The sequence below is a fragment of the Ixodes scapularis genome, unplaced genomic scaffold, assembly GCF_016920785.2.
Source record: "Ixodes scapularis isolate PalLabHiFi unplaced genomic scaffold, ASM1692078v2 PGA_scaffold9__187_contigs__length_104089568, whole genome shotgun sequence".
In the NCBI taxonomy this organism is placed as follows: domain Eukaryota; kingdom Metazoa; phylum Arthropoda; class Arachnida; order Ixodida; family Ixodidae; genus Ixodes; species Ixodes scapularis.
This window is the reverse complement of record NW_024609884.1, coordinates 49,576,311-49,596,966: the sequence shown is the minus strand read 5'-3', so window position 1 is coordinate 49,596,966 and position 20,656 is coordinate 49,576,311. Positions and strand designations below refer to the sequence as shown.

Sequence of the window (20,656 nt, the reverse complement as noted above, 5' to 3'; positions counted from 1 at the left end):
GCCTATTTTGGCTCCCGTGCCTAGTTTAACCCATAACTTCAGGGAGAGCAGTCCTGAAGTAGCAGTCTCGTTCCCCTTTCAGGCCATGGGCCTCAATGGCCAGAAACTGTTTGGCATCCCCATCGTGGTTCAGCCGACCCAGGCAGAGCGTAATCGGGCAGCTGCCCAGAGTGCCAGCACCAGTAGCAGCACCCTTCAGCGGGGCAACATTGGGCCGATGCGCCTCTACGTTGGCTCTCTTCACTTCAACATCACAGAGGACATGCTCAAAGGCATCTTCGAACCATTTGGCAAGGTGCAGAACACTTCCTTTTTTTTTTTTTTTTTTTTGTTAAAGTCAAGGGCATTAGAAGGACAAGTTTTTCTTCTGTCTCTTGCTCTTGGGTTGTATCTGTGATGTTTGTTGATGTCACTTTTATGTCAGTCTGAGGGGAAATCACTTCTCCCTGAACCCGGTAGAATGTTACTAACATAGTCGTGTCTTTTGTTCCTTTCAGATTGACAAGATTGAGCTGATAAAGGACATGGAGACGAATCGCTCCAAGGGTTACGGCTTTATCACAGTAAGTGAGCAGAAAACTGCTGTGCAAGTTTGTCTTTTTTTTCTTCTTTTTTGGTTAGGAAGAATGCACAGTTGTTTTGGTGGTTTAATTAGAGAGCAACTGGCCCAGCATGTAATGAGCCTACAGGTACTAAGGAGACTGCTTACAGAGAGTTGGCAAAAAAAAAAAGCGAGCAAAACTACTAGGGTAATTTATTAGAGGGACACATTTTTCAATTGGAAGAAAAATTTGGAAGCTATGGATTTTCTTGAGACATTTTCGGACTAGTTTTCTCGTCCAAAAAAGCCCCACTTCCAATTGCAGCGTTCTGAGGTTACCGCAGCCCAAGTTGGCACAATCATCTTCAGGAGAAAGGAGGGAAGCTTTTGTGATTAGCTACATTTCTGCGCTCGCTCCTACAAAGTAATGAGAAATCGTTGTCTAGACTCGCTCTCGAATTCTATAATTCCGGGCATCGCATATCTCTCTTCAATCTACTGGTTCAGCAACACATCTTATTAGTGAACCACTGCATGGCAGACGAGTCTTGGAGGTGGTCGACTCGCCAGAATAGTGGACAAGTGGGAAAAGGTAGAGACTAGCGGGGTTTGAGAGAGACTGTAACGGGCCCACTTATTTCCAGTTCCACGATTCCGAGGATGCCAAGAAGGCCCTGGAGCAACTGAACGGCTTTGAGCTGGCTGGGCGTCCTATGAAGGTGGGGCATGTGACGGAACGCACGGACGTGTCCCAGGCGCCCAGCTTCCTGGACAGTGAAGAGCTTGACCGCAGTGGCATCGACCTCGGGGCTACGGGCAGGCTGCAGCTGATGGCCAAGCTGGCCGAGGGTGAGTGCACGCCCCTGGCTCAGATTGGGGGGTGCTAACGAAAGCTATGCGTGGTGTTATGAAGTGGGCGTAACAACAGCTCGGTAAAGGGGTATCTAAACAGGATACTACAAAACACATGACTCCGGCAAATCATGCGGTGCTCCACTTCCGGCAGCTGGGAAGAAATTTCCCCCTGTCAAATCTGCCGGGGGAAACTTCCCCCCATCAAATCTCCCCCGGCCTTGTTCTGCTCATCGCGTGGGTCCAAAGAGCCACTCACAGGCTCTGTTGGCTGCCAGTCAGTCGCTCAAGGCCTCCGCCGCTTTGAAAGTCCCGAAAACGGGAAAGGGAAGACTCGAGTGTGAAGGGGCAAGCCAGGCGAGCACGCGTAGTGTCCAAGGTCGTGTCATCTTCCAGCAGTTCTGTGGATTGGATCAGATTCCCGCGGCTCTTGTTCCCAACGTGCCTCGTATTGACAAACAAACCTGGTTGGTTTGGAGTTTAATGAAATAAATTATATATTCTTAAGTTCTCAGTGTTTCTACATACAACTAAAAGTCTCACTGTTGCACACTGCATTTTATTTATTTATTTTTTTCGAGCTACGAACGTGGATTTTGACAAAGAAAGCTGAGCAGGAGCGGTCGAAACGCGCGCTTCGACGCAGGAGTCTCCCAAATCCACTCGAAGCCGGACCTCTTTGGCCTTTCTGCCGAGGTGACGGCGGGTAGCAAGGTCGGCGACTTCGTCGTCGTTGTGAGCGTTGTAAATGAAGGGGAGGGGGGGGGGGGGGGGGGGCAGGGGCAGGCAGGCAGGCAGGCAGGCAGAGTGACGTGACGGAGTGAGCCGCGGGAGATGGAGAGGCATCAGGAACACAATTGGCAGGTGGCGTGTGACGTCAAGTCTGACGAGCACCGACGTCAAAGAAAAGTGAGGGAGGCGAGGAGGAAAGTCGTGAATTTGGCTTGGCCGGTGCCCAAACAGACGTACGACTGGCGACTACTGGACGCTTCAATTTTCACGATTTTTGCAGGAGTCGTGTTGCCTGACGATTTTTGTAGTAGTCTGTTTGGACAGGCCTTAATACAAACATTTGAGGGGACACTGAAATGGGTTGAATCAACGAAGTGCAAATTAGTAAGAGTTGCACGGAAAAAAGAGGCTAAATGCGGAGCATTGTGTGAGGCGCTTGTATTTACCTTTAAAATATAAAAGGCTTTTTTTTTCTTTTTTTTTTTGCTTTTGGTTTTTTAATGCAATTTTTAAGTTTTTTTTTTTTTTTTTCGAAAATCACTGAACCAAGTGCTGGGTTTAGTAGTGCGTGTTGCATATGCCAAATTTCGAAGTCTTTTTTTTTTTTTTTTTTTTTTTTTTTTTGTGGTATGTTTATCTTATTACAGTTGGCTATTTTTATAAGTGCAGATTTCTGTGCAGCCTTGTATGAGGTGTGCAACTTTGCTCTCGAAAATAACTTAATGCATATGTGCCCTTCTGTGCACATGCATTCTGCACTTCATTGTGGAAGGTACACTGTGCGACATTGCTAGCACGAGCACGATGTCGGCACTTTTTCACACTTGGGACAAGGTATTGGCAAGCAGAAAATTTTACCGCCTAGGTTAGTGCCCCGCATAAGTGCTTTCCACCACACTAATAGTTTTGATGAAAGGAAAGCCTTTCAATTATAAGAAAAAAAAACGAGGAGAACTGGCAAAGGCATGCTTGCGCTAAGACTGTTGTGCTATGTACAAGCTTCACGTGTAGGAAAGCCCTGAATGTTACACTCTTGTCCAGCCCGAAGCACTTTTCTGGCCGTGGCCCAAAAAATGACCAAAGAGGGTGGTCAAAGACAGCGACCTGCCCCATTCCACGTAACCACGGTGTCGACAGCGGAACAGGATGGGAAGAAAATGAGTTTCCCAGCAAATGTGTTCAGGAGCTTAGTGATACTGAACTTTAGTGAAGCAACACCTGTTCGCAAGTTTAGTCGTGGGATGATCAGTATATTAATATTTGTCCCTTACTGTGCTTGCAATCAGTGTTGCCACAATGGCAAGGGTGCCAGTGCCAAATCCAAATGAGGAAATATTGTTTGATGGGGAGAGGTCAGTTCTTCTGAATTTAGGGTATGTTTGTGTCCAGATATTATTTATTTTTAATTTTGGAAAATTTAAAGAAGAGCAAAATGAAACTTACATTTCTTGAGAGAATTGGGAAGTCTTACAAATAATAGAAATTTCTATAGTCCAAATATTTGGCAAAAAGTAAACTCCAAAAAACACCCCTCCAAATTTCACCCAAAAAATAAACTCTAAAAACACAGGACCCTAGTTTTGATATACAGTCAAACCCATTTATAACGAACAGCAGGAAATGCTACAATCAGTTCGTATACCAAGTAATTCGATATAGCAAAAACCATTTACAACTAACTTCGGATGGGTTCGCGTTCGTTGTAAGGCAAGAGCTTCTCTTTCTTTCTCATCTCTTCGCTTCCGCCTTGTAAAAACGCGCTAAAAAGTTTTTTTGTTTTTTTTATGCGTGCAGAGTGTGTTATTTTAGCTTATTTCCCCTTCTGAATTGTTTCTCTTCGTGGGCAATAGTTTTGGCATGAAAAGTGTTTTTTTTTTCTTTGCCTGGGTTCGGAGGGAATTTTTTAGCTATCTCCCCTTCTGAATTGCTTCTCTTCTCTCAATTTTGTTCGCAACTTGAGCTTTTGACATTTTCTTTCTTTCCCACTTTTTTGGGGGTGAAGGGACAGGCTAGAAGACAACTGCTTGCGCGTTTTTGGAAGCCTTCCTGGGGGAGGGGGGGGGAGGGGAGGGGGAGGGAGGGAGGGAGGGAGGGAGGGAGGGAGGGAGGGAGGGAGAGGAAGGAGTTTGATATGGCCGATATGTTGTTCGTTATAAAAAAACTTTTTTATGCATTTTTATTTAAATTTATCGCGAGTTTGATATCGACAATGATTCGCTGTACGTGGGTTTGTTCTAAAAGAGTTTCACTGTACAGTTAAACCTCGATGTAACAAAGTCGGTAAAATTCGCAATTTACTTCGTTACATTGAAATTTCGCTAAATCGAAATTTGGCTTTAGCATGCAAAAAAAAAATTCCGAAACATTTTACGGATATGAAAACTCACCGAAAATGACATTTATTTAAGGGGCAAAGTAGTCCGCGAGTTTCGCTTGCTCCTTGTTCGACAGTAGCAGCGGCGTCATACGGCGTTCGAGCGCCCAGAGCGCTTGCACGGCATCTTGCTGCCCATGCGACGCCGTGTACCTCCTCAGTACGTCCATTGCGTCGAGCACTTCCCGAGTGCTCGGGATCTCGGCAGTTTCTTCAGGATGGCGTCTAAAACGTTTGCTTTCTCGTCCAAAGAAAGAACTTTACGTTTCCTTATGGCAGCAAGCACGTGAGTGAACCGCCCGGTTGAAAAATAAAGCTGTTTAGGCGGTGCCAATGTTTCCAACCTACACAGCACTCTTGCCCGCACAGTTTACTTGCCCCCTTGCGCCCACAGTGTGCTTGCGCCTTTGCTTTACATCACGCTCGCAAGACGATAATCGGTCTTCTCGGTCTTCTTTTAGATGGCACTGCCCGTGCGGTCGCGCCATCACGTCGCTCCCCCGCTGAAGTTGGCTCCCGCGCTACAGTGGACTATGATGATCAGTGAATGTCAGTGGTGATGCTCTGATGCCGTGTTAACTTTTTGCTCGGCATTTTCTGGCCAGCCCCGCATGCCTCGCCGGCGCTACCGGCGCCGCATCCTCGGGCAGCCTAGGAACGTTGGAAGGCCTGTCCCCGTGAAGTAACCTATCAAGCGCTCGCGTTTGCGCATAATTTTTTTTTAACCACAATTCTTTTGCGAGGTTGTTTTTTAGAGTCTATTTATTTATTGCCTTCTATGGCAATGGCGCTTCGTTATATTGAAATAGCAGCAAAATAGACTTCGTTATATAGAGACTAAAAATACATGGGGTCTATGGGCAAGAAATTATGAAAAATAAAATACTTCGTTAAATCGAAAATTTCGTTACATTGAAGTTCGTTATATCGAGGTTCGACCGTAGTGCAATATTTTTAAACTTTATGTCAGTCAAAAAAAAAAAAAAATTATGAAAAATAGTTTTATTGCACTGAGTAGATCTTTGCAAATGCAATCAAAGGTACTCATTATCATAAAGATTTGTAACCTACAAGGGATATGGCACCTTGCTGTATGATATGCTAAGTACCCTTTTATGAAGGACATCAAGCTCTAAAATCTCCTTGTCTGGTTCACTTCAAGTGCACAAGTCTGCCTATGCATGTTTTTATAGCTCGTGCTCTCGTTGCAAGCATGCACAGGGCTCTTCATTGAGACCGTCAGCCGCAGAGACGAGCTCAGTCATCTGTTTCACATTGATTGACGGAAGAATCTGGGCTGCAGGTACTGGCTTCCAGATCCCCCAGGCGGCGGTGAATGCGCTCCAGATGAACCCCATGGGCCTTCCGGGCCAGCCTCAGGGGGCCGTGGCGGCAGCAGCCACGGCGCCCACGATTGCCACCCAGTGTTTCCTCCTGTCCAACATGTTTGACCCCCTGACGGAGACAAACCCATCGTGGGACGAGGAAATTCGCCGAGACGTGATGGAGGAATGCCGCAAGCATGGTGGGGCGCTGCACGTCTACGTGGACCAGGCCTCTCCGGAGGGACACGTTTACGTCAAGTGCCCCACCATTGCCTCGGCCGTGGCCTCGGTCAACGCGCTTCACGGCCGCTGGTTTGCAGGTGGGTCACTGGCACACTTTTCGAAACTGTGAGAGTCCACCTCTGTCCACAGTGCGTCATGAACACTCTGTTGCCCTTCACTAATTGTTCGAACCCGTTTCCGCACCATTACTTTGCTATTCGCTTGTAACCTAAATTATGCACAGGATTATTGCGAAGCATAAGCCCACAAAAATAATCACATACTTGGGCAGTAATTGAATTACAACAAATTACTTTTTAGTGATCTGTAATTGTACCTGTAATTTATTTTCTTATAATTGCAAAATCTGAATTGCACTGAGGCAAAAATACACTGAGCATCGGTCCCATTGCCCTTGTGCCATTTCGTGGGGCTTTGAAAAGTGCCATCTGTGGATTCGCAGCTGCTGAGTGAATGTTAAGGGGATACACCCCCTGGGAGGGTCAACTTTTGAACCCTTGGCTTAAACTTAATGAAATTTACAGGGTAGGCTGGTGGTCATGCTAGAGGGTGCAAAAAAAAATTTCAGGTCTGTTGGTTAAAGGGGCCCTGCAAGCACTTTTTTACTGGTTTTTAATTTGCACCAAACCTGAGCGCACTGACCGTAGTAACTTAATGTAACTTTTCTTTTCTCGAAATTCGCTTTATTTTAAAAGTTATAGGCAAATTAAAATTACAAAAACAAGCAAAAAATAACCTCCCTCATGACGTCCTTGGTTGCTTGAGTGGCCGTGAACTAGAGGAGGGATATAGTGAGCTCAACGAGCGCTCACGGCTGCTGCACTGTGTGTCGACAGCGCGTGAGGGCGCCACCAAAGCGTGTTCTGAATAGGCTGTATACACTGGGCAGCCAGAGCGGCTGTCATTGCATTTGCTGCGCGATTAAACACTAATTCGGCATGACACTTCATTGACCACAAACGACTGCGAACACGGGGTAAAGATCAGTTCAGAAAGGGAGCCACTTAGCACTGCCGTACCGCAAAATGGCCAAAACGCAAGACAAAGCTACTCGCTGAAGGCCTTCGGAACGCTCGGAGCCGGTCGGATCCTCCAGTCCGTAAACGACCGCAGCGCCGCCGCATACATCCGGGATCATTCCGTGTCGGCGCCTAATCCCACTACTCTTTTCTAGTATGCGCCGCCTTTTCCACTGCTTGGTGGCGGGTATGTCGACAGGTCATTTCTTGTTTCCGTAGTTAATAAACTGCATTTGTTTCTTTTCTGATCTAAAATACTGAACAAAAACAAATTTTGTAAATAATTTAGACAGTTCGTGCCACTTATGTTTTGTATTTCGACTAAAAAGAAGGTTTTAGCGGCTCTGACCAGTAGTGAGCCCAGGACCAAAGACGTCACATTTCGCGCGCTTTCGGTATTGCGGGTCGCCCCCGTCGGTGGAGGAGGTTTCCGCGTCGTACGGTTAAAATATGATGCACCGATATTTAGTTACTCTCTCCGTGCCCGCTTGCTTGCCCGAACCCCAAGAGACTTGGAAACCGCAAAAAAGGTAGACGCTTAAATACGATTGCAGGGCCCCTTTAAGTGGGAAGGAAATTAGGGCAGCTTCTATCAGCAACACCCCTACATTGTTTAGTTAATCTATAGTCGGAAAACTATCACAATATTCAAGATTTTTATTCACTAGATATGTAGCAGAATGCCTAGGAGGTGTGCCTATGGAAAGTTTTTTTTTGTAAAAAGTCACTCTATCAATTTTCTCTTTTGCAAACTTGGTCAACTTTTTGGTCTTCTGTGTCTCCGACAAGATGTCAACATTTTTTATAAAAGACATCTGTAAAGTGACAAACAAACTCCATAGGCCCATTCCTTATTAAATTTTATTCAGGAAAAGTGAAGAACGAGTCTTCCCTGTATTGCCATTATCAAACGATAGATTGACTAAAATGGAATTTATACCAAAAAGGGGAATGGAGAAATATGTGTTCAAAGTGCTTCAAACCCTACCTTTTCTTTAGCTTCGGTGGACAGAAAATAATTTATTAAAAATTAACTATGCAGTGTAAACTAGTGAACATTTCTGGGAATATTCTTTGGATGTAGATGAATGTAAATATGTAATTTTTCAAAATCAATGTTTTTTGCAGAATTTTTTTTTCTCTGGGTAGTGCCCCCCCTTGAAGCCTTGGCCCCCACAAAGGGGCACAGAAGATGAATGCTTTGCATAAAGCAAGAATTCCTTTAATTATAGAGAATGAATCAGTGGTGCAATTGTGATTTGTACATGGGATGTCCTTTGACGACGTATGTCTTCCATTTCCAGAATAATTAAGATTGTAAACCTCCATTAGTTTGTTTTAGTGCCCACTAATGCTAATACTAAACCACTTTTACTTTGAACCGCCATCATTAAAAGAACTCTAAAATTTGGTGAGTTTGGAAGATAGTAAAGCAGACTCTTATCATGCTCGGAACTCGGCTCATATGCAAGGGTCGTTCGAGGTTGACTGGTACTTTAATTCCTACAAAGGAGGCGGAACATCCGTCAAATGCGAAACTATGTCGATTTTCAAGGTATTCCCCGTGCCTGTCCAAGCACCACTGCCATTGTTTTGGCAGCTCCCCAATTCCCTTGGCATAGGAAGAACTGGAGCCTTACGCTGCACGGCGGGACCAAGGGACTGGGACAATGCCGTCTGCTGCAATTGGTCGGCGCCGTGCCACTGACCAAACGCAGCAGACGGCGTTGTCCCAGTCCCGCCGTGTAGCATAGGGCCCCTGTACTGTGCAACTACAGTTAGGCAAATGTGTCTTTGCCAAGTTGTTGACACCAAGTGTATGTTCTAGCCCAAGAGAATTGCTTATTCCCCGTACGGTGCTTGCAATTTTCTCAATATTTCAGTTGGTTTAACTGTCTCCTCCACCGAAATTTGATTATGGACAGTTCCTCCACGGCTACAGACACATTGCTCGCTGCCATAATAGCTGGAATTGGTGTGCATGCTTCAGATACCTTATTCAGGATGCAGGATATTTAAGAAGGGTTATATTAGTGTCCGCCGAAGTTTCATCATTCTACACTTGTTTAGCGATTTCTTATGTGCTGATGTCCCGGTCAACATTGGATGACCCTTGTCTCAGACCATTAATGAAGTAGATAAAAAAAACAATGCAAAATGTGACCAGTGTAAAATGCCATATTGTGAATCCTCAACAGACAGACAAGGAGTGGGCAAATAAATTTAGCGCAAAAAAATGCTAACACATTGAGGCTGGGTAACTATCAAAGGAACATAATTGTGAAGTAATTGCACTACTTTTTGAAAGCAATGCATAAGTGTAAATAATTACTTTTTGTGTAGTAGTAATTCTCATTGTAATTACCAACTTGAAGCTAAGTACCGTATTTACTCGAATGTAACGCAAATTTTTTTTTCAAATTTCCCTTACCTAATTTGGGGGTTCGCGTTATAATCGAAACTCCTTAAAATTTACCTTGGCGGTGTCGCAGCACAGGCTCTTTAAAGGGGTACTCCACCGGTTTTTTCATTGTCTCCGATTTGCTTGAAATTTTGCTAAACTAACCAACAAACATTGCTAAAATAGTATCCCAAATATTATTTCAAAATATTGTTTTTTCGCAAAGTTATTGAATTTACAGTTTTGGTCTTCACCATGTTTTTCAAACTGGAAGTCTCTACTGGCAACAACAACAAAGTGACGTCAGTGGAAGGCAGGGGTTAACTTTTTGGACTACAGAAGTTGTTCCCAACGGATTTAAAGCAGTTTCTTGATGTCAAATAAGTGCTTTGGAAGCTCGCTCCCGTATCCGCGCTCCAGCACGGAACAAATGATTGGCATATTCTATTTTTAGACTACTTGCTCGACTGGCAAGCCTGCCTGCCACTGACGTCACGGCACTGAAAAGTGTGCGAATATTTGAATATTGGTTTTTGCACTATTTTCATTTGCCGATTTCACAATACCTATTATGAATTTCGCGATGCTAAATAGCATACTGGAAAGGCTAAAGGTCGGGGAGTCAGAAAATATCTTTAGTTGAGGTAGCTCAAAAAATCGGTGGAGTACCCCTTTAAAATGGCTACGACAAATCTCGCTATCTTTCAATCTTGTGCTGGCAACATATACACGCTGGAAACAGCCAATCCAATCCTATTCTTGTTTGCGACTCGTTGCGCCCATGCTAGGGTTACGGGTAGACCTGTGCGCCGCCGTGCCGCCGCCGCCGCCTGTTTTGCTCTCGCCGCCCTGCGCCGCCGCCGGAATCCCCAGAGCCAGCACGCCGCCGCCGCAGCCGCACAATAAATCCGGCGCGCCGCCATCTTTCTTTTTTGTTTTTAGGGGGGGGGGGGGGGGCGGTATTGGTGTTTTTTGTATGAGTTTTACCTACTATATTACGCATAAAAAATGAATAGATACACTGGTGTCTGTGTGCTTTTTCCCTTTCATTTTTACTCCTGTAAACATATCAATAAATGTAGAAGTTCCATAAAAAACGGATACACGGAACGATAAAAAAAAACGGACAAAACAATAAGTCTCAAACGCCGTTTGTAGTTTATTTGAACAACGAACGTTGTTACATATACCTCAAAACCCTCACCACCAAAAAAGAAACACCTCTTCACTAGGTTACCGAGAGCTGGACACTCAGACAGAACCCATATGATTCATGATTCAGACATATCTAAATGATTCACACCAACCAGCCACCCTGATGACCTCGCTTGGGGGCTGACCAGCCACATGCAATAACAGGCAACTACAGCTCCAGCACAGCCCTTACCATTCTTAGAAAACCCACAAAACAAGACCTTATAGAGACACAAAAAACGCTTCATATCACTGTCCAATGCCAAGGACGGTGTGCTTACACAATTACCAGAGGTCAAAATACGCATGGTCTCCCTCAGAACTCTCCTACCTTTGCTGATTGTTGGGCGAGTTGGTATTGTGAGAAAACATGATTGCGCTTTAAGACACAGACAGAGGAAGAACACCACAGAGCGCTTACTTTGAACTGATTTAATCCTAGAGCCTCAGCGTAGATACACACTGCGTCAACGCACCACATCTCAACCAATCCGTGGCCCCGCCGCGGACCGGAAGTGCACAATCTCTTTTTCTACAAAGTCAATTGAAACCACGCATGATTGCAGGTGCAAACCATTATTTGCTTCTTCCACTGTTCTCGCTAGGCACAATGATAAGACTGTTAGATAATTGAGGCGGACGCCATTAATAGTTCCGGCACGTGTTGTAGACGTGTTTTTTTCTGGCACCCCTGAGGACCACCCGAAAAGGAGGTTAACCTTTCTAATTCGTGCTGAGCTTTGAAAACTAAATTTACACCGGACCCCTCTGCAAAAGATATAAGGTTATGAGAGATTCCAAGGTAGTAAGGCACACACACAACATTCTTTACAACCAATTTTTTCCACAGGAGCCGGATTAAACGTACGTTCCTGATACCTTGAGCACAACTGTAACAATCCCATCCTGGTGTAATTGTTAAAATCGTAACGAAAATTGAGCTTGGCAGAAGGTGTTGTCAGTTTTTATCTCTAAATGCCTGACAGGAGTGGAGCAACAGTCCATTGTCACTCAAAAACTCTGAGCAATTGATTGAAATATTGAATCCGCATCATGGGAGAAGGTGCGATGTGACAACTGTAGACATCAATTAAGGACTTATGTTACTCTATGGATAAGTCGGAGCTGTTAAAAGGGTTAAGAGGTGGTGTGATGATAATCTAGTGAAGTTGCAGTCTGCCACTGGTATTGATGTAGATAGTTTTATCAGCATTCTGGAGTTTCATTTAGAGTCCACTGCCGTAGACTTTGATGGTTCTCTTTTTATTCAAAAACAGGGTCGTAAATTGCTCCAGTGTTGTCCGAGATATTTTTTTTTTTTAACGAGACTTTTGTTTACGTTGACACGTATGTGCGGTCCTTGTCGATTGGACCGCACAACCCTGCCATCGCAACAGTACAATTAAGTACTTATAGACCAACTGTTGCACACGGAAAAGGGCCTGTGCTGGAGGTACGGTAAGGAATTAGCCAAGCCTCTGTTGGCGGCTGACAGCTGTCACTTGAAAATAGTTAAGAGTGGTGTAATTGCGTCTGCGATGGATAACGCCTGTAAAGAATCCCGTATGTTTTGGGTTGGTGAGGCAGTTGAGTTGCAAAAGATGTGTCGTTTGGAAGCGGGCCATTACCACGATGTAATTGTTAGAGTTGTGCTCAAGGTGCTGAAGGTTTAATCCGGCTCCTGTGGAAAAACCGGTTGTGAAGAATGTTGTGCGTGTGCCTGTACTACCATGGAATCTCTCATAACTTTATATCAGTGGCAAATAGGTTCAGTGTAAATTTTGTTTTCAAAGCTCAGCACAAATTAGAAAGGTCAACCCCCTTTCTGGTGCTCCTCAGGGGCGCCAGAAAAAAAACATAAGAACCCAGATGTAACTCTTCAGGCAGGAGTGGTGTATGGGACCCTCTCATTTCGTCGAAACTCGTTTCGTGGAATGACGTATCGCAGACAATTTTTCATGGGCACACGTTTCACGGACACACGTTTTGTCGACACGAATCGATCGTTTCATCGACACTCGTTAAGCGAATTGCACGCTGTAGGGACATCTCGTCACGCATGTATCAAATTAGTAAGGGTTCTGATAGAGTTGCCTGTTATCGCATGTGGCTGGTCAGTCATCAAGCGGGGTCGTCTGGGTGGCAGGTTGGTGTAACCATGAATCATTTGGATCTGTCTGAATGTCCGGCTTTCAGTGACCTACACTCTAAAAAAAGGGTGTATTCTTACACCCTTTGTCCCATATAAGACACCCCAAAACTTCAGACGTCGATCTGACAGTACTAACTTTCACGAGCGGCTTGATAGCCATGTGGTACAACATATTAAGATAGCTAATGTATGTTTTACTGACTACAAAAAAAAACAAAAAAAAAAAAACAATAATAATCGGGTTTTTTTGGCCCTACTGCAAAACCTCAGTGTTTTCTTTCTGTGGTCTTTGATACATACTTTAGCTATTTAATAAGTTATATCGCTCCGTTATCAAGCACCTCGTAAAAATGTATGGTCGTCTGTGCGCTGTGCGTCGAACTGAAGTTTTGGGGTGCGTTATATGGGACAAAAGGGTGTATGATGATACTCTTTTTTTAAAGAGTTCTTTTTTGGTGGTGAGGGTCTTGACGTATATATAAGAGCGTTCGTTGTTCAAATAAACTATACCCGTTTTTTTTTTTTTTTTTAAAGAAAGTTTTGAGCATTTATTTATTTATTTATTTATTAAAGTACCCTCAGGGCCCGAAGGCATTACAGAGGGGGAGGGCACATACATGAAACAAAGATGTTCGTATATGCGACGCAGTCTTACGAGATTTGGTTGTCGGAGAAGAAAGCGATGATTTTGGCGCTGGAACGTGACGTCTTGATAATATATAGAGTAGAATTCAGCTACATATATCTTAATTCTCTACATAAAGGTGGAAATTAGTAATGGTTCGCAAGGAGTTGGACTCTTTTTTTATTAGAGTTCTTGACGTGAAAACGGGTATAAAAGCTGTGTTTGAGATTTGTTGTCTTGTCCGTTATTTTTATCGTTCTGTGCCTCCCGTTACTATGGAAGTTCTTCACCAGCTCGCCTGTGTTTTGAAAGTGTTATAACGAAATGAACGGTTTTGTAGACCGTAAAACGATTTAATGAAAACTTTGTGAAATAATTTGATACAAGGGGGCTATATTCGCGTCCGTTTTCAGGCTTCTTTCAAACGTATTTTATTTTGACCCACACGCCTGGCTTGTTCATCGTGTTTCTAGGGGTCCTTCTTTCTCGTTTCCACGCCGGGATGCCGCCGGCGTCCAGCATCGGGGGTCGAAGTCGAGCCCCGATGCTGGACGCCGGCAAATCGTGAAAATTGAAGCGGGCTTGAAGCGGGCGCGTCCGCTTCAATTTCCACGATTTGTCGGAGTCGTGCGTTTTGTAGTGCCGGGATCCAGTATCGGGGGTCGAAGTCGAGCCCCCATCCGGTCGAGTCGGGGAGGCTCTCCTTGCGGGTCTTTGCCGCCAGCGTATTTGCTTACACTCCCGAGCTCAAAATCCTTGAGCCGTTGCACATTGATCCACTGTTATGCGTCTAGCCATCGTGGAAAGCGGCGTCGGCGTGATGCACTTGTAATCGGAGGATCTGCCGCGGTGCAAGGCGAGTTGGTTGAAATCGACGTCAATCGCTGCAGGTTGTTCGTTAAACAAAAAAAAAAAAAAAACTATCGTGCGGCAGCTTTGCGGCAATCTGGTGTGCCTTGCGGGGTAAACCCGGATTGTTCACGTTGGTGATGACTTGAGTGTCCGTGGAAAAGCAGGCCAAGTTTCGAGGTAGGAAAGCCGTTCGTGTACTATACCCTGTCCCCTGTCCCTGACGCTGTATGGAGCTGGTCGATGTTTTGCATCGTAGGAACGCTTCATGCCGTGAAGGTAAGCGAGGTTCGCGTTTGCAGCGTCGCCGACCTCGTCAGGAAGCCTCCATTGGTAGACGTGCGACAAAGTTGAACAGGAGTTCGAACGGTGATGTCTGGAGTCCAGCGTACGGCTGCGGGTTCACTTGAAAGCTGGTTGCCTGGAGATAATCGCTCCAATGGTCGATGTCGCCGTTCTTTCGCGCGGACATGGAAGGATTTTTCCGTTGGCGCGTTCGACAAAGCGGTTAGCTTCGGGAGCGTAAAGTACTGTTAGGGATGCTCTGTCGGCGAAGTACCGCGAAGCCGAACGAGAGGTTAGGTCCCACACGTTGTCGGTGATGACGGCTTCTCGGTCGACTTGTTAGGCACGGGGCGCATGGTGAGGTGGAACGCGGTGATAAAATACCTGTTGTCGTCGGTCCTCGTCTTGCGGAGGATCTTGCGCCGCGGCTGCCAGCCGGCGACATATTCCTTGACAAACGAGAATAAACAAGAAGCCGAAGTGTGACGAAATTAATCCCTGGAGAAGGGGGACAAAGGACAAACATAAATCTCCAAACAACAGCTAGGTGACTGGTGAGCGACCGAAAAAATCCGCCTGGTCCGGGTATCGAACCCGGGACCTCTCCATAACAAGTGGAGCGCTCTACCAACTGAGCTAACCAGGGGTTAGACGTCAGTAGAGCAAACGGGTTTTATCAGCTGCCACCAGTCTAACACCAACAGGGGTGAAGCTTGCAAATTCTTCTAACGGACGCAAATAAATTTATTGCATTATAATCATAAAAAAGTGTTCCTTTTTATAGTATTTGCATCCTGTTTTCCAAATTCAAACGACTCCTTTCTCTGTTCCCCTCACTCTCTAATTTGCATCCCCCCCCTCCTCCCCTCCCTCTTCCGCGCCACGCCGCCGCCGATCCGTTGATCCCCGCGCCGTCAACACGCCGCCGCCGGAGGAACAAACACCGGCGCGCCGCCGCCGGCGATTTTTGACCGGCGCACAGGTCTACCGGCGCACAGTTACGGGTTACCTTCACAACGCTTTCTCTTTCTGTTATGGTTAGGGTGCCTTCATGTGCTCTTTGCTTAGGGTGGTGGCATCTCGCCATTTTGTCCCACACGTTTATTTTTATTTTTTGTTCAGAAGCGCTTGAAAGAGCGTGGCCCTTCACGCGTTTGTGGCGTTGACTATTATGGCGACATTTTGTTTTCGTTGATTTCTTTGTATTTTCCCCGTGAGCGCGTGCTGTCGGCATCGGGTACTACAAAGGGTGGCATCACCCTAAACAGAAGGACATTGAGGCACCCTAGTTATGGTTACCGTACCCATGTTGTCCGTGTTTTGTGAGCTGCTGCTACGCGCTTCCGCGACTGGACTCGAGCAAATGGCCACGCGACGTGCTCAGTACGACGCCCGCCTTAAAAGAAGTGCAATTATGATGGCTGAGGAAATCTGAAACTCTGCCGCGGCTCGACGGGTAGATGTGACAGAATCGACCATCCGTGGGTGGAGGCTCCAGCGTGAAGTGCTCTTCAAGTGTGAACCCGGCCGAAAAGGCTTCCGCGGACCACGTTGTAGTACTTTTTAAGGCACTTTTTTCCCCTCGCTTAACTCGCGTTACATTCGTGTTCTTTTTTTTTTTTTTTTTGCGCTTTGAAAAGTCGCTTTTCGCGTTACAATCGTGGTCGCGTTACATTCGAGTAAATACGGTAGTTATAATTAAATTACATTTCAAAAGTAATTTACCCAAGTATGCATTCTTACACAATGGCATCATGTAGTGACTGATAAGGGAACACAACTGCGTTTGCTCAACTGAGAAGTGGATACCCATGTGGGACCTTAGGGCTGATTAGAGCACTATATAGCTCCTACGGAGCAGAGTAGCGCAATCCTTTGATCCGCGTGTTTCGCCGACAACATGGCCGACAGAGCACCTCGGCGCGAGTCACGTGGTACTCAGGGTTCCAAGAGGCGGCCCGCTCTATGGGAGAATACATGGAGATCGACACAACACGGCGGATTAAAAAATAAACGCCGAGTTCACACTTTTCGAAACTAGTCTATCGTGAAGTTGGTAAAGCACTAAACACTTCATCAAAGTTTTAATAATGTTGGAAGCGTGTGAAAATTGCGAGAAGGCAATTTCCAAGGCAATGGCGTTTGAAGCAGACGATTTGTGTGCGCAGCGGAGAGGGACTTTCTGGGTTGGCCGGAGGGGGTCACGTGGACGCTGCGATGTCGCTGTGACGTCGCCGCGTCGTCTGCTGCATGATGCCGTTCAGGCAATTTTTTAAAAAGAAGTTACGTCCTTACATGGCTCGCAACTTAGCGCAAATTATTTTAAAATGTTCCTTCATTATGTCAAAAAAATACTGACGTTCCGTACATCCCCCCCAATATCGAAGAAACAATGATTTTCTCACGTTCCCCATGCATTTCTGATCGGAGTTGGAACCCCCGGGCGTTTGCCGCTAGTCCCGAGAGATGGCGTTCTCGATTGCGCTACTCTGCTCCGAAGGAGCTATATAGTGCTCTAGGGCTGATGGTACCTGAATGTACCTTTTGTAGTATGATGACTTTAGACTACCCATTGCTTTGTTTCTTTTTATAAATATCTGTCAACACGCAATATTTTTCTGCAAGTTGACTTAATACAGGACTATCCATAGTCTAACATGAGCCAACTATCGATATATGTCTACCAGAAGTCAGTTGAGAGCCAACTATCGATATATGTCTACCAGAAGTCAGTTGAGAGCCAACTATCGATAGTTAACTATTTGTTGTTTTTTGCCATTATTGATTAGGTTTGCATCACTAGCATACGGGTATGTGCCTCTGAAGTCGAGAATCTGTCAGCCCTGTACCACATAGTTGTGCCCTCGGCATTCACAAACTTGCATATAGTACAGTCCATTACCAACAGTAGACTGAGGTCAGGAGAGTTTTTGATGTGTGCTCCTACTCTTTTTCAGGACGCATCATCACAGCTGCCTATGTTCCTGTCATGAGCTACCATACATTGTTCCCGGACTCTGCTACAACAAATGCCCTCCTGTGAAAGGAAGCAGGCAGCGTTTCCCGAGACTCCATGCCCCCTGCCCTGTTTTACACCTGTTTTTAAAGGGGAAAGTTACCGTCCTCTTTGCAGATTTTTTTTTTGTCACCCCCAACATTTTAATGTAAATAGATGAGACATTAATCCTTAAGTGTGCACCGGTAATAAATCATTTTTGTATGAATGTCATTCTTATTGTGCGATCATGTTACTTACAGTTTGTGTACAGCGCGAGTCACTTTTTGGGGGCACAAGCATGCTGTTCCATGATGTACTTCAAAACAATATACAAGCATGCTAAAATTATCTGATATAAGGCATTGTGTTCTGCAGTAGTGTGGCATGTAAAATACAGTATGGGTAGTTGAAATGAGTAGTAAAAGGTGATGAAAACTTTGGGGCTATTGTATGTTCTGTGAGGGTTTTGTGAACACGAAGAAAAAATTAAAGCCGTTTACAATTCCCTGTAACGCCGGTTACAGCGCAGCTCTTGAGGAGGAAGATGGAAGCGTACTGAGGGATAGGCGACTCCTTGAGGTCACGTGACCTCAGGGGCTCACGTGACCTTTGGGGGTCACATGACCTTAGGGGGTCACGTGACCTCAAGGCGGTCACGTGACTTCTGGGGGTCACGTGACCTCGCGGTTAGGCCGACGGCGACGCCGCTTAAGCCGGAAACTGGCCCCTAAGAGCTGCGCTCTAAAATGGGTGAATAGATTACTTGATGTTAGACCCGTTGCTCTCGGGCAGGGGGCACGAGCACGTCCGCAACACGCAACCATGTCATGCTGGCAGCACCACCCAGGCGGCGCTGTAACGTTCGATTTTGCACGTGCTACGTTCGAATGCAAGCCTCTGTCAGGATCTCAACGCGCGATAACAAAACGTATATATATATTTAAAAAAAAAAAAAATTATGCAGCGCGCGGCCTCAGCGTCCCAAAAATTGGGTTGTGTGCGTGTGTTTATACAGCCTAGAACTTGGTCTGCCTCACAGGGGCGACGAGTCTCCCAGCTGTAGATGAGCAATTTAGCCAGTGCAGTACAACCGCTAGCCTGGGATCTTTAACGTGAATCACGCAGTAGTGAGGTAGTGATACACAACCGCACGCCGGTACGATGCTCATCCAGATCGAAACGGGCAGGGGTGGGGATTGAACAAATTAAACATTCATTTCAGCTTTATTATTTTATTGCTTTCTTTCATGGCTTCCGTGAGCCCGTATGTTTCACTCTATTGATAGCGAAGCCGAAGCTACTTGCTAAAGCATGTTCCCCTGAACGATGCTCGCACTGCACGAGCGCGCGTGCTTGGCAGGGACAAAGCTCGGAGCTCGCTCTTGTGGCCTCTGCTACGCTGGCACTTAGAATGGAACGGAGAAAAAAACTGTAGTGGGGAAGCGTATTAACGCATGTTCGAAACGCGAGCCAAATATTCTATTTTGCTCGCCTGGAGCGCTGCTCAAAACTTGAGAGTATATGTGTACAGGGTGTTTCACGATAGGTGGACAAAGCTTGATCAGCCTCTACAACGCTCACAAGAACGCGATTTTACTGCATACGAATGGCGGAGCGGTGGTCGCGCTGCAGCGACCAAGCAGGGTCACGTGACAACACAGTGGTTGTGGTTGTAGCAGTAAAAACTTGAGTCTGTTCAGTGATGAAGCCCCCCCGCCCCCCTTCCCCCGGGTCAGGTCCAAGGCTCCGCAGGCCACCGCTACCCATCTAGCCCGTTCGATCAGCGCTCGCTGCCGCTCGGGCCGTCAGCTGAGTAGAGCGGCCTCCCAGGAGGTTGTAGTGGGGTTAGGAACATGAATGACTCCTAGGGACGCGCTCAAGTACAGTGGTAGAGGTTGGGTTCAGGTGATTGACACGCCCGAGCGCGCATACGCTCCGGTACCTGTCAGAAAAGGATCGAAGGAGGTTAGGGAAAGAGTGAGTCTGGAGTTTCCTCCATTTTAACTCTTGTGTATCATGACTAGGGAGGCTCTAGTGAGGGTGGGTGCAACTCAAAACCTGGACAGCGTTTGCAATTTAAAGGGCAACTCCGCTTCATTTTTGGTTTTGAAAATACAATGCAGCCCTCTTCAGTATCGCCTAGGAAGACCACACGTGAAATCTTACGACGCAGTTCTGTCTAAATGTTCCTTAAACGGTCCGGCAAACTTTGCAACTCGCCAAGTTGCCGAAATCGGCTGACTTGAGCGGGCGAATTTAGGCGCAACCAACAGCGCAGTCAAGGCTACGGCATGGGCGGAGCCAACATTGAGCTAAACGCCATCTACATGGCCCCCTTTTGCTTGTTTTCACTTCTCCGGGCGAGCGTAGCGCATGACGTCAGCAACGTTGCCTCTCGGCGCTCAGCAGTGTCCACGTGATTGGCGTAACGCGCCTGCGCAGCGCGTTTCTTGGGACCCATCCGGCCGCCCGCCGTGGTCCCGCCGTGGTCCCGCCGTCTTCCACGTCACAAACGCCGTCGTCGTCTCACCGATTGTGATCAGTAGGGAATTGTAGTAGGCGTTTTCTTCGGGGATACCGGCCGAGGTGCGAGTTCGACCAGGTTCGACTTTTTCGAACTTTTCGTGGAAATTCCGACGAACCTTGTATTAAGGTTCGACTCGTGTGCGCATGCGCGACAGGCTGACCAGTTGGCTTCGGATTGGATGGTAATGGCTAAGGGATGAATTAAGGGCACCGCTGATTGGTTATTCCAGTTAATACAGCACAAAAAAATTAAGCTATTAACGTCTTCAGTGATTAGAATTGGTTTCTTTTAATTCCAACTGTTCATAAAATAAAATAACCCTTTGCATAAAAATAAATTCTCCAAACCTAGACATGCGTGTATCAAGGTCTGGCCACACTGTCCGCAAAGTCGAACCGGTCGAATCTGGTGAAAAGTTCGAAGGTTCGTCGAACCGGTTCGACCCAGTCGAACCCCGAAAGTTTGACCTAAAAATCCGGTTCGACAAAAGTTCGCGACACCCCTACCTTTAAGCCACTGTAGTTGCACGTTGGACGTGC

General features: G+C 46.2%; 1 protein-coding gene across 10 annotated transcripts in view; it reads left to right on the top strand.

Moving 5' to 3' along the window:
* Positions 1-17,821, top strand: part of LOC115316096 (RNA-binding protein 39) — a 35,602-nt gene extending 17,781 nt beyond the window's left edge. For all 10 annotated transcript variants that reach the window (XM_040206690.3, XM_040206689.3, XM_040499574.2 and 7 more), the window contains 5 exons: positions 83-295; positions 498-563; positions 1,186-1,390; positions 5,803-6,144; positions 17,550-17,821. In XM_040206690.3, coding sequence (XP_040062624.1) covers positions 83-295; positions 498-563; positions 1,186-1,390; positions 5,803-6,144; positions 17,550-17,635 — 912 coding nt within the window. In that variant the 3' untranslated portion in view covers positions 17,636-17,821. The remainder of the gene's footprint in view (positions 1-82; positions 296-497; positions 564-1,185; positions 1,391-5,802; positions 6,145-17,549) is intronic.
* Positions 17,822-20,656: the final 2,835 nt, after the last annotated feature.